This window comes from Girardinichthys multiradiatus, chromosome 9 (genome assembly GCF_021462225.1).
Source record: "Girardinichthys multiradiatus isolate DD_20200921_A chromosome 9, DD_fGirMul_XY1, whole genome shotgun sequence".
Taxonomy (NCBI): domain Eukaryota; kingdom Metazoa; phylum Chordata; class Actinopteri; order Cyprinodontiformes; family Goodeidae; genus Girardinichthys; species Girardinichthys multiradiatus.
Genome location: NC_061802.1, coordinates 5,492,495 through 5,503,329, shown reverse-complemented (window position 1 = coordinate 5,503,329; position 10,835 = coordinate 5,492,495). Strand labels below are relative to the sequence as shown.

Below are 10,835 nucleotides of genomic sequence, written 5' to 3'. Positions count from 1 at the left end.
TTTTATCAAGTCGTGGCACTCTTTTTTTTTATTTTACATGTGGTTGACACGCTGCTTAAAAACACAGATGTTTTTTACATTAGTTAAACTAGTGAATGTATTCTGTTTACATCTGGAATCAGGGTACTTCCTTATTGATTAACTCTTTTGCATTCTAAAAACCAAAAACTTTCTCCTGTTTACTTGCGGCGAGCTTTCCAAATTAAACTGTGCCTCATATATCCGAAGACTGCATTAATGATTTTTTTTTGTTTGTTTGTTTCTCTGAATCGGAACAACGTGGCATATTGGACATTTAACTCTGAAAAGACAAATTTTCAATACAATAGTTAACATTTCTCTGCTGCTGGGAAAGCAGAACCCCATTTTACAAAAGGCAGTATAAAATCATTTTTAACTGTAGTGTGCCATCTTCGAAGATACAAGCTGCATAAAGTTTAGCTGTATCCTCAGATAGGAACAGAGGATTTAAACAAGGTTACATTTTAATTTATTTGGCATTTCTAAACAAATGTACAGTACATTTGAACAGATCAATAATAATAATCAGTTGACAGATAATCTTCAATGTAGATTTTACAACTCAAAAGAAAAACATGTAATTTAAAAATAAAAAATCATTAAAAACTCAACTGACAGTCATAAGGACTCGAGTACAGAGTACGAAGTATAACAATAGAGTTATCGTCTTCTTTGTTGATTGATTCCAACCATCTGTAGCATTAATAGGCCAATCACCAGGATTTCCCCCAGAAAAATAATGAGAAAATTCTGCTGTTGCTCTGCAGATCAGTTCTGCTGATTACATCCAGTAATTGTAAGTGAATTCTGAACATTTGCAGAATAGAATAATGATTACCGTAATCAGGAAATAAAACACCTCATGAAGGTGCCATGTGACCGCTGAGCCGCACTGATATAAACCTGGCTATTTGTCAAATATTAACCAACATTAAAATCATTTGGTTGAACCATGAAACTAAAGGGGGAACAAAACAGAGGCATTAAAAAAGAGAGAATTAATCCAAAACCAACTTATACAAATACATGTTTCATCACATGTTTCATCTGTATGAATTTGCTGTGAAAGGGTTCTAATTATTGTGGTCTTTCTGTGCCTAGTATCCCTGAGCACATCCATCTGCTCTGGGGTCTAATCCTGCCCACAGCACCCTGAATGGAGAGTTGGTCTGAGTGACTGAGAGATTCCACCAGTCCCCCACTGTGATTATTTGTCCACGCCCAAAGTGAGCCCTCTCGTGGCCTGTGTATGTAAATACAAAGTTGGATTAAAAACTGGGTTCTCAAACATCTTACGTGTCAAAAGCGCTCTGATCTCAAACCTGTATTTTGATCTATAATAACAAAACTGTAGATATTTCTACAGGTCAGGCTTAAAATACATTATCTACAAAACTGCTCAATGGATGGATGGATGGATGGATGGATGGATGGATGGATGGATGGATGGATGGATGGATGGATGGATGGATGGATGGATGGATGGATGGATGGACAGAACATAAACATTTGAAAATATAAACATTTTCCACGCATATCCAGATCTGGAAAACATGTGTATTCAAGTGAATTTGCACACTATTTCAGGCTGTGTGGTACCCCCTAAAATAATTTAAGCTTTAATTGTTTTTTGTCATGTTTTATTCTTGGATTTTTTTCTGTTAAGATAGATCCTTTGGCAGTTAAAATTACTGTTTGAAACATGGATGCTCTACACAAGAAGAGATTCCTTATCGAACTAATTTGTTCACACCTTTCAGGAAAGTGATCTAATTTCTGTATCTTAGTTAAGAAGGAGAAGAGGAACAAATACAAACATCCTGTTTTCAAAAGGAACCAAGTGGTTTTATGGAAACTGCGGTTTTATGACATTAAGACAACATGTTATTTCAGCAACACTATGTGTTTATGGATGTTACTATACACTACAGCAATAAAACACTTATTGTGACACATTAACCTTCTTTAGCTGGCTGTCGTGAATTATTGTCTAAATGTTGCCGCAGAACAGTTTCAAGTAGGACAAAAATAATGTTTATGACTTTTTAAATGCAGACAAAAACATATTTTTGTAAACATGAAAAACATACCTGTGACTGGCCAGTTGACTCTGTAGCCCCTTCTCCTCAGCTCCACAGCCACCTCCTGGTCTATCCCCTCCTCCAAATTAATTAACCACTGATCAGCTGAAAGGCAAGAACACCAATTCATATTAACACCTTCATATTATGCAGACCTATCACATTTATACTGATGATCCTACAATACATGATGGAAAAGAGCTAATCTGACCACCATAGTTTGCAGTAATTAATTATATATCCACATATATTTAAAGGTCAAAAAGCAATGACTACAGCAGATGTCATATTTAGCTGGTAATCCATACATGGGGTAAAATGTGAGACTAATAGCTCAACTCTGATGATCGAAATTAATACAAATAACACAATTTTCTGTTGTATACTAATTTTTCCACTAGAAAATTCAGTTATGACAGATCCAAAAGCTAAAGCTAAAGCGTACTGTAACAAAATAACGAGTAGGGCTTTAAATAAATTATTAGAGATATATGCTATACTGTGGCGTAAACACTGCAATGATTTTTCCAATGTTTGAGCTTTTAAAAATGTTATAAGATATATACTTTTGTTTTCGTACTGCACAAAGACTCTCGGCACATCAAAGCCTGTTGAGGGTTCATCCCAAACTCGACCATGTTCAACCAGACCTTAACAAATCAGCAAGACCAGTTACCAACACCATAAATAGTAAACACAAGTGGAATTGAATCTAGCATATGATCAAATCAATTAGGCTAACTTTAATTGAAAGGCTTTGTGAGCCAATCTTAAATCATGAATCCAGTACTGAATACCTGGATGTGTCCTTGAGGTTGCATAAAACCTCCCATCACCCCCAGCGCTGCAAGGAGTTGGGGTTTTTCTGAGTCAGTCGAAGAGCCGGTGAGGAGAGCAGGTATTATTGTGTGATATGGCCGCTTCCTTCCAGCAACACAGTTATTGTGGCCGCGCTGCAGGGAAAAATTAGCACCACGGTTCTGTAAGAAAAGAAATCTGAATTTTGACCTTGTTGTTCAAGCCAATTAATTTATGTTTAAATGAGGAAAAAACATTAGGTATATTAATATTATTTTTTCACTGCAAACTCTGATGTATTATCACAGAATAAAATTTGACACAAAACACAAGCAAGCCATTCATTATTGCTCTCGTGAGGTGTGAATAATATAATAAAGGTAATATGCAAAACAGGATTATAAAGTAATAACGTTTTTTATTCATGCTTAGATTATCCTGTTCTCTTAGTCTTGGCACACTGTGACACATACAGTAGGCAAAATATAATCAAATAATTAAAGTACCCTAACATTATCTAACCAATTTACTTGTTCCAGCTTTATTAATAAGGCCAGCCATAAGAAATAACAAAGAGTGGGAAAAGAGTGAGTTTCTGACCAGTTTTTTCAGATCATGACTCAGAAAACCCAGACCATGTAGTAGGTCAAAGACAATAATGCTCACAAAACACAAAACCTGTGTTCTTAGTACACCCTGTCTCTCTGTGTTGCCCTGAGATGGACAGGTATCACAGGGCAACACAAAGAAACACGTGACAGCAACCATTCATGTTCGGACTCACTCCTACAGTCACATTAGAGAGACCAATTAACCTAATATTCATGTTTTCAGACTGTGGAAGGAAGCCAGAGTAACCTGAAAGAACACACTGATGCAAAGGGAGAACATGTAAATTTCATGCAGAAGGAAACCTTCTTGCGACAAAGCAACAGTGCTGCTCCGTTTTCTTTAGCTGAAATTTGTCATACTCAGACTCTCATGTTATACTGTTCAAAGTCTTGCATAAATAACCATTTTACACATTTAAAAAAAACATTTTTTCTGCCTTGAGGTTCTATTTTAGTGGGTGGCAACCTCCTCATTGCATGACTACTACACTATTACTCCAATATTCTCATACCTCACACTGCTGGAGAATGTTGCTGTTCTGTGCTTGGTTCTGGTTCTATTTTAGTCTTCTTCTCAAGAAGGGAATTCAAATTTTCTTACGATCCTTAAGTTTTGCTGACTGTTTTTCCCCTTTTCCTATCTTTGTTGGTTGGCCTTGAGAAAATAAACACGATCTGTACAGAAATGTACTATATGCTATCATTTACCACTTCTGGGGTGAGCAACGTGTTATTCATTATTAATGATTTTTTTACATTTCTAACATAACAGCAAGTTCACTTTTTTCCATCATGCATTTTTTACATATTTCTGGCTTTCGGACATGAAAATCAAAATAACTATCATGAGCTACAACCACAATAACAACAAAAAACGTTTTCAAATGGTGATATATACACATTAAATTAATTTCCTGTTTTTCTTGATTATTTTCACTTGCCTTGTTTAATATGAGAATGAAGGATGTGACCCATCAATAGGAGCAGGTTGATACACCACTTAGAAATGATTAAGAAGTGTAGAAACAATTTGTGTTTGAGGCTTAATACAGAGACGAACAATCTGGTTCAGGTATATACTAATGTGATATCACAGAACATATCACAGAGCTTGTGTACCTCTACCTGAATACATGATGATGGATTAATATGTTTTTATAATTTTATAGTCAGTCTATTTGTCTTATAACTGATAATGATTTAAAGTTCAAAGTACACTGGTCAGTAAATACATAAAATATACAAGCCCACACCCAGGGAATGAGACAAAGAGAGAGGAACATTAAGGACAGGGGAAGTAGTCTACAATCCTATCTAAAGTCAACAAAGAACAACTGGTACATCATGGTACCAGCAGACACACACAAGCAGAAACACACCTGTCCATGCTGATGTGCCGCGCCCGCTGCTGGCTGTAGCTCTTAGCCAGTAAACTTTCCAAAGGAAGTGTCAAATGGGTGGAGTCTCCCAGGTAACCAAAAACATCTGTTTGCGCCAAACGCACGGCCTCCACAAATACGTGGATGTAGTCTGAGCTGTTGTGGCTTACAGCTGAAAAAAAATGCAATGAGCGCACATCAAATGCTATGAGCCTGCCCCGCTTTCAAAAGCTTTTCCTACAGAAAAAATTCAGAGAGCAAATTGTTTTTTATATATTTCTTTGCGGCACTAGAGGCCTTTTTATTTTTCATTTTTTCGATTGTAGGTAGACAGGAAATAGGGGACGTGTCAGGGACTCAAACCCGGGACAGCAACACCGAGGGCTATAGCCTTTGCACATGGTCGCGGGCTTAACCCTTCACCACCAGCACCGCGCCCAAATTTTGTCATTTTAAGACTAAGTTCTGGTAGGATGCTGTTTCTGGAAATCTATACCTTCTAAAAGCATAGTTCTCAAGAAAAGTTAATTCACCTCATTACACACAGCACTGGTACCTATAAGATTGTAAAATATCTCCATAAATATGTCCTCTATAAGTTTTAGAGGCATCTCATCTCAGGGGTATCTCCTCTGAGTCCCTGTCATGTACCTTTGAGCTGAGAAAAGTTCTCCAGGATGTTGAGGAGCAGCAAGGCGACCAGGCCCTGGCTGTTGGGAGGAAACTCCCACAGGCGCACACCCTAAACACAAACTAAAGTCAGTCACTCTGCTGACCGTGGTATAAAAGCACAGATTTAACCGTTTCGGGTTGTACTCTGTGCTTATGGGGCTGACGACCTCGCTGTCGTGGCTGCTGAGGTCCTCCGGTGTCATGACCCCTCCATTCTGGTTGATGACATCAACGATAGCTTGGGCCACTCTGCCCTGGTAGAAAGCTGGTTTGCCTCGCTCACCAAGCTCCTGGTAATATGTACATTTATGTTATAGATGAGACAGAGTTAACAAAGCAAGTGTTTATTCACTTGACCTATAAAGGCTTTATGTCTTTGCATTTTACCTGTGTAATTTAACAACTATTACAATATGATCGTCACTATGAAGTCATGCCTTTGTATATTTTCATCAATAGAATGAATCAAAGGCTGAGTGTAAGCGTGAGTGAGTAAGGAAATGACACATTGGCTTCATCGTGGAATGACTGCCCCCATCATCGAGGGTGAGGTCATTGCTATTGTCTCTTCTGTCTTTGCAATGTGACATTCTGTTTTTATTATGGGTGTATGGCGAGTTTTACTGCATTACATACAACTGATTTTTAGGACCAATGCCTACACATGCTCACATTTACTCAGAGTGACCTCAGCCTTAGTTCTATTGAAGTGTCACTGACAGGAAACTACCAAATGAGGGAAGTTTTATAAATATTACAAGTTCACAATGAAGGTTTTAAGTTTGTACAACAAACAGGAAAGTTATGTATTTAGGAAGAAAAGTGGGAAAAATCACAGTTTTTGTCTAGAAAGCTGAGGTCAAAAGGAAATGAATACTTTTTTGAAAAGAAAATTTTAAATTAGGTCCCTTTCAGATGACATTCTGCTGGATTCAGTAATATTCAAGACAAACTTGTAAAACTGTTTGCAGGTTGTTTAAAGAATGACAGTATTAATAAAAATATATATTTTTTATACAATTATTAGGGTAAAAAACTGTTTAGTAGCAATATCACAATCTTTTTAATCTATGCTGCCCATATACCATTGATGATTCATGTGAGCATGAACAATTAAATGATCCCTGTGTGTCTTAAAATCATTGCTTCCTCTTAAACCATCTATTCTTTCCTCTGTCTAGCTGCTGTATTTGTTCTATGTAGATGTAAATGTCCAGTAGAAATGTGGATTTATTCAAGGATTTTCCACATAGATGGCAAAAAACAAGGGACAGTATTACACATGACGCTGGAAATGTGTGTTTTTATTGATTTCAAGGATTTACCTTGATGGTGCGAGCCATTGCAATGTTTTTGAAGACTTGTCCATGTTTGGGTGGATGACCACCGATCAGCAAGTCTTCCCCTTGTTCCTTCCCGGAATCTCTCAGAGCAGCCACCCACTTTGCCCAATGGTACGCTGTTACCTCCGCAATAGGAAATCCCTTCACCGCCAGCTCCACCGCCCCACTCAAAACCTCCTGCATAGACAGCTAGAGCAACAGGAAGAGGAAACATATGCACACTACGGGAAACACTGTGGAGATTTACAGTGTTGAGGTCTAGGGAAACTTCTCTACAGCTGCTGACATATCAGTCATATACATTGCTTTGGTTTTTATAACTTTATAGCAGTTATGATATTTAGCACTAAGTCTGTGCTTCACACAATCCAAGTATTGCACTACGTAAATTATTGTAAATGAGTATGATCAGTATCGGGGGGCAAACAGTCATGATTCGGACATTCTTAGCAACTTGCTCAGAAGGTTTTACAAAATAAATAAAAAATCTAGATTTAATATTTTCTGTGATAAAGTCTTTTGCATTTTTTTATGTATAATTCTCAGCTCATGTAAAAGTATTAGTGTAATAACATTTTAAACACAAGAAAAATATACAAGATTTAGTTTCCTAAACAAACTAACAACAACGTTTTTGATTCCTGTGTTATAACACTATATTATTGCTACTTTTTTAAATCCATGTTTTAGCCAAAGTTTAGCAAATTTTATTCCAAACACGTTCTGTTTTTTCATTTAAAAATTTTTGATTTGATCACAATTTTAGAAACTCAAATCATAGTCATCTTTTGAGAAAAACATTTACTGTAAAATTATTTTTGTTTGTCCTGTTTAACTCTTTGTGTCAGTGATCACTGTCTTCTCCACAAAATACATGTATATTTGAAAAAATATTAAAAGAAAGCTCTTTCAATTATGAGGTGGCTTGATTTAAGAACTTAACCTACCAGAGATAAAATAATACTCACCTATGGCAACCTTTTTAAAAATGTACCCATGAGATTAAGGATCTGCATAAGCTCTACCTTAGATAGAAAAGTTATCGGGAAATAAATGAAATAAAGGAAATATCCACAGATTGTAATGGAAGTTTCTCCTCTAGGCCTACTTGTTTATTCCTGCTTAATGGGTTTTTGACTACCTGATTGTTGCACAAAACACACAGCAATACACGTTGATCTAAAGAAGATGACAAGAGAAGCAGACAAACCTTTTGGCTTCCAAACAGCTGGACAGTGTCACACCAGCAAGCAGGAGCTCCTTGGACAGTAACATTCAAGGCATCAAACACTGAAGGAGGTGCCTCTGCTGAGTAGCCAAGTCCTTCCAGAAAGTCCAGGGTCAGAGCTTGAGGTGAACGACCACTGAGGACACAGGATGTAGCTTAGATAATTACTTAACATTGGAGGAATAAGAATAAATGCAACAGTGGAGTCTTAACCTGCCATTAATCCCTCGGATTTCTCCAGTGTTTCCATTATAGAACAAGCAGAAGGCATCACCCCCCGAGTCCAGTGCTGCATGGCTCAGTTGCTGCCAGAGCTGCTGCTATGGCAACTGCTGCATCTGCAGCATTCCCGCCATGCTTAAGGACATCTGGACACAAACACAGAGCCCTGACAGTAAATGGTTTATGGTATTCCTACTCTTTGCCAACATACTCTTGCTCCTTCATGGTTAACGTTTGCTGTTTAAGTTGCTTTCCTGAGTCCCCCATGAGTTAATACTTTGTAGAACCAGGTTTTGCCAAAACCTTTTGGGTGTGTCTCAACCAGTTTTACACATCTAGAGAATGAACCTTTTGACCCTTTTTTATCTTACAATCAAACGTCAGTTAGATTGGATGTAGAGTATCTCTGAGCAGCAATTTTCAAGTCTTGCCGCAAATTCTCAGTTGGGCTTTGACTGAGCCATTCTAACACATGAATACACTTTGATCCAATAATTCCCTTGTTGTGTTGACCGCATGATTAGGGTCGTTGTCAAAATATTGCTCTCTATACCTGCTTTGAGCTTCTCCACAATTTTATCTCTGATCTGTTTGCTTTGTTTCTTTGTCCTCATGGTGCTGTTGTTCACTAATGTTCTCTAAGAAATCTTTCATGCCTTCACAGAACAGGTGCATTTATACTTAAATTACTCTCAGATTAATTAATACTTAGGCAATTTTATTTTATTTAGGGGTATCAGTAAAGTCTGTTGAATACAAAGGTAAGCCAAACTTTTCAGTTTTTTTTTAAAACCATGATCTTCCACTTCACAATTATGCAATACTCTGTGGTCGTCTAGACTAATCGCGAAAATACATATTAAAGTGTGTGGTTGTAAAGCAAAAGGTTCTAGGGGTATGAATGCTTTTGCGTGGTACTCTATGTGTTAAAGTTCTCAGTTTCAAAGTAAAGAAAAGGCTAAAGTGAAAGTGCATTTAATTAACAAGGACGTTAAAAGATTGGTGTTTAATTGCATCGATATATTATTATAAAGCATGAACATCTGTAGGCCATGTGAAGCACCGGTAAACAGATACAATTAAAAGGGAAGCACACGAAGAGGAAAAAATCACGTCCTGTCAACCCACCCACTGACCTACCCACTCACCCAGACCCACGGCTGAAGCCAACGGCTGACTGGACGCCACGCAGCCGCGCAAACACAGCACAGGAGACCGGCGAGAGGTAAAGGGAAGGTCGGTGCCCATCCCGCTGCAACTTCCAGCAGAAAACCAGAAAACAAGGCGAAAATGCAGAAAAATATCAAACCGTAGTGGACTTTCAACGTCTGATTGATTATTCTGTTATTGAGCTGGCTGGAGGAGAGTTGGGATAGAAGAGTGCGGAATACATCGATTGTTTTGAAATTCATAAAAACATATTTAGTGATATTCAGAAAAATAAACTATAGAAAAGTTCATTAATTACACAGCAGCTTAATTTACCGGGTGAAACACGCTATACAAACTGATTTATTTTCCGGTAAATATTATATTTACCGGGAAATAAAACGGACAACATTGTCTGCTCAAAACACGTTTAAAATGAGAATATTACATAATGCTAATAAAAACTATGAACCTAATGAAAAGTATGTTTAATGCCTGCTTAAATGTTGTTGTTTTTTTTTCAAAACTTAGGCTACTTTTAATCTATCAAACGAGCCTAATCAGAAAACATTTTAAATTGACATTTTCACGTTTATTGGTAAAAAAATCAACAGAAAGGTGCCTAAAAGACTGAATACCGAAATCATCTTAAAATCCACGCCGGATGTTCTGCGTATCTTACAGCCGGAATAAAATCAGTTTTTTAACACTAATAACGATTTATCTAAAACAGTCCATGGTCACTGAGTAAATCAATTAGCAAATCCCACAGGTTTTCTAACTTGGAACTGGAACAGGGTTAAGCTGGGTTTGGTGTCATTCCCAGGTTCGTTCTCACATAAGATGTAGGTCTAAATGGAACCAGCAACCTTGCTCCACTGTCAAATGCATTTAATTCAGTTCATAATGGCAGTTCACAACATGTCTGTTTGACTTATCTATTAAGTAGTTTATGTTAGAAGCATTTTCAACAATAATTAAACTTTTTTGGCATTTAATACCTAGTAGCTCCACATACAGTTATTCTTATTTACCTTCAAATAATTGATGCCTAAAGTAGCCTATCACTAAAGGCATCCCTAGTATCACCACCTACCACAGTTTGAGAATAATGGGTATGTAGAAATAATTAACAAATTATTTTATAGCTTCTTATCTCCATTCTCTTGTCATTTTGCAACAGCCATTAGGAAATGGATTAGTCTGTGTTTTCATTCAGATCCCTCCTTCTAAACATCCACAGGTTTTTTGCTGTTCTGAATTTGCTAGGGTTGTAGTGAGAACCAAGTCTGAACCTTTGGCATGCAAGTTTAAGACCCACAAGCGCTTTA

General features: G+C 37.2%; 1 protein-coding gene across 1 annotated transcript; it reads right to left on the bottom strand.

Moving 5' to 3' along the window:
• Positions 1 to 473: 473 nt before the first annotated feature.
• On the bottom strand, positions 474 to 9,650 carry LOC124873877 (glutathione hydrolase-like YwrD proenzyme). Its single transcript, XM_047374899.1, is given in 13 exon segments — positions 474 to 1,264; positions 2,112 to 2,207; positions 2,669 to 2,707; positions 2,710 to 2,752; positions 2,900 to 3,082; positions 4,863 to 5,062; positions 5,542 to 5,634; positions 5,702 to 5,852; positions 6,888 to 7,094; positions 8,116 to 8,269; positions 8,347 to 8,411; positions 8,413 to 8,501; positions 9,504 to 9,650. Coding segments are annotated over 13 exon segments (1,566 nt in total). The 5' UTR covers positions 9,604 to 9,650; the 3' UTR covers positions 474 to 1,118.
• Between the last annotated feature and the right edge of the window lie 1,185 nt (positions 9,651 to 10,835).